Here is a 1,575-nt window from a genome sequence, read left to right on the forward strand (position 1 = left end):
GGCCCTGCGCCCCCCGTGTGTGTGTCCCTGCGCCCCCCGCTGGAGGGAAGGGGCCCTGCGCCCCCGTGTGTGTGTGTCCCTGCGCCCCCCGCTGGAGGGGAGGGGCCCTGCGCCCCCCGTGTGTGTGTCCCTGCGCCCCCCGCTGGAGGGGAGGGGCCCTGCGCCCCCCGTGTGTGTGTGTCCCTGCGCCCCCCGCTGGAGGGGAGGGGCCCTGCGCCCCCCGTGTGTGTGTCCCTGCGCCCCCCGCTGGAGGGAAGGGGCCCTGCGCCCCCGTGTGTGTGTGTCCCTGCGCCCCCCGCTGGAGGGGAGGGGCCCTGCGCCCCCCGTGTGTGTGTGTCCCCGCGCGGCCGCGCCCCCCGCCGGAGGGGAGGGGCCTTGCCATTAATTCTCTCTCTCTGCCCTCCCCCCTTTGCCTCCGTCCACCCCCAGGCCGGGTCGTGGACGTGGAAAATGGAATCATCTGTGAAAACATCCCGATTATCACCCCCACCGGGGACGTGGTGGTGGCCAGCCTGAACCTCAGGGTAAAGGGGAGCCCAGGGCTGGGGGGCAGAGGCTGCGGGTCGGGGGTGGGGGGCACCGGCAGGGCGGGGGGGGGCAGGGGGCTGCGGGTCGGGAGTGAGGGGCACTGGCAGGGCCGGGCTGGCAGAGGCTGCGGGTCGGGAGTGAGGGGCACTGGCAGGGCCAGGCTGGCAGGGGACTGCGTGTCGGGAGTGAGGGGCACCGGCAGGGCTGGGCTGGCAGAGGCTGCGGGTCGGGAGTGAGGGGCACCGGCAGGGCTGGGGGGCAGGGGCTGCGGGTTGGGAGTGAGGGGCACCGGCAGGGCTGGGGCGGAGCCAGGGAGCGAAGGGGGCTGGGGGAGAGGCTGTGGGGGGCGCTGGAGGGGGCAGAGCCAGTGGAAATCGGGGGAGTGGGGGAGCTGGGGGGGCAGGTTTCCCCCTCTGCCCCCCTGCAGGTCGGGGGGGGTCTCACGTCTCTCTGGCTCCCCCTGCAGGTGGACGGGGACATGCATCTTCTCATCACCGGCCCCAATGGCTGCGGGAAGAGCTCCCTGTTCCGGATCCTCGGGGGCCTCTGGCCGGCCTACGGGGGGGTCCTCTACAAACCGCCCCCCCAGCGCATGTTCTACGTCCCCCAGAGGTGCGGGCAGCCTTGATGCCTGGGTTCTCTCCCCGGCTCTGGGAGGTGTGTGGGGGCTGGTGGGTCAGCGCAGGGGGCCCGGGAGTTTGTTTACCCCCCATGTTTCCCGTAGGCCCTACATGTCGGTGGGCTCCCTGCGGGACCAGGTGATCTACCCCGACACCGCCCGGGACATGGCGCGGAAGGGGCTGACGGACGCCCACCTGGAGCAGATCCTCAGCATCGTCAGCCTCAACTACATCGTCCAGCGGGAGGGAGGTAGGGGGGATGGGGCACAGTTGGGGGATGGGGTGGGGGGCCATAGGGGGGATGGGGCAGAGTGGGGGGGATGGGGTGGGGGGGCCATAGGGGGGATGGGGTGGGGGCAGGGGGGGATGGGGGAAGAGCTAACCCCCCCCCCGAGCGAATGACCAATGAGGCATCTTCTTCCCCCCA

At 72.6% G+C, this 1,575-nt stretch overlaps 1 protein-coding gene across 1 annotated transcript; it reads left to right on the forward strand.

The window, feature by feature from the left end:
* Window positions 1-429: 429 nt before the first annotated feature.
* LOC113408452 (ATP-binding cassette sub-family D member 1-like) lies at window positions 430-1,430 on the forward strand (the record flags this gene model as incomplete). Its single annotated transcript, XM_026661700.1, has 3 exons — window positions 430-524; window positions 995-1,140; window positions 1,253-1,430. Coding segments are annotated over 3 exons (419 nt in total), but the record flags the coding sequence as incomplete, so codon positions are not given.
* Window positions 1,431-1,575: the final 145 nt, after the last annotated feature.

Source organism: Terrapene carolina, unplaced genomic scaffold (genome assembly GCF_002925995.2).
Source record: "Terrapene carolina triunguis isolate 2854851 unplaced genomic scaffold, T_m_triunguis-2.0 Scaffold15312, whole genome shotgun sequence".
NCBI classification, from domain to species: Eukaryota; Metazoa; Chordata; order Testudines; family Emydidae; genus Terrapene; species Terrapene triunguis.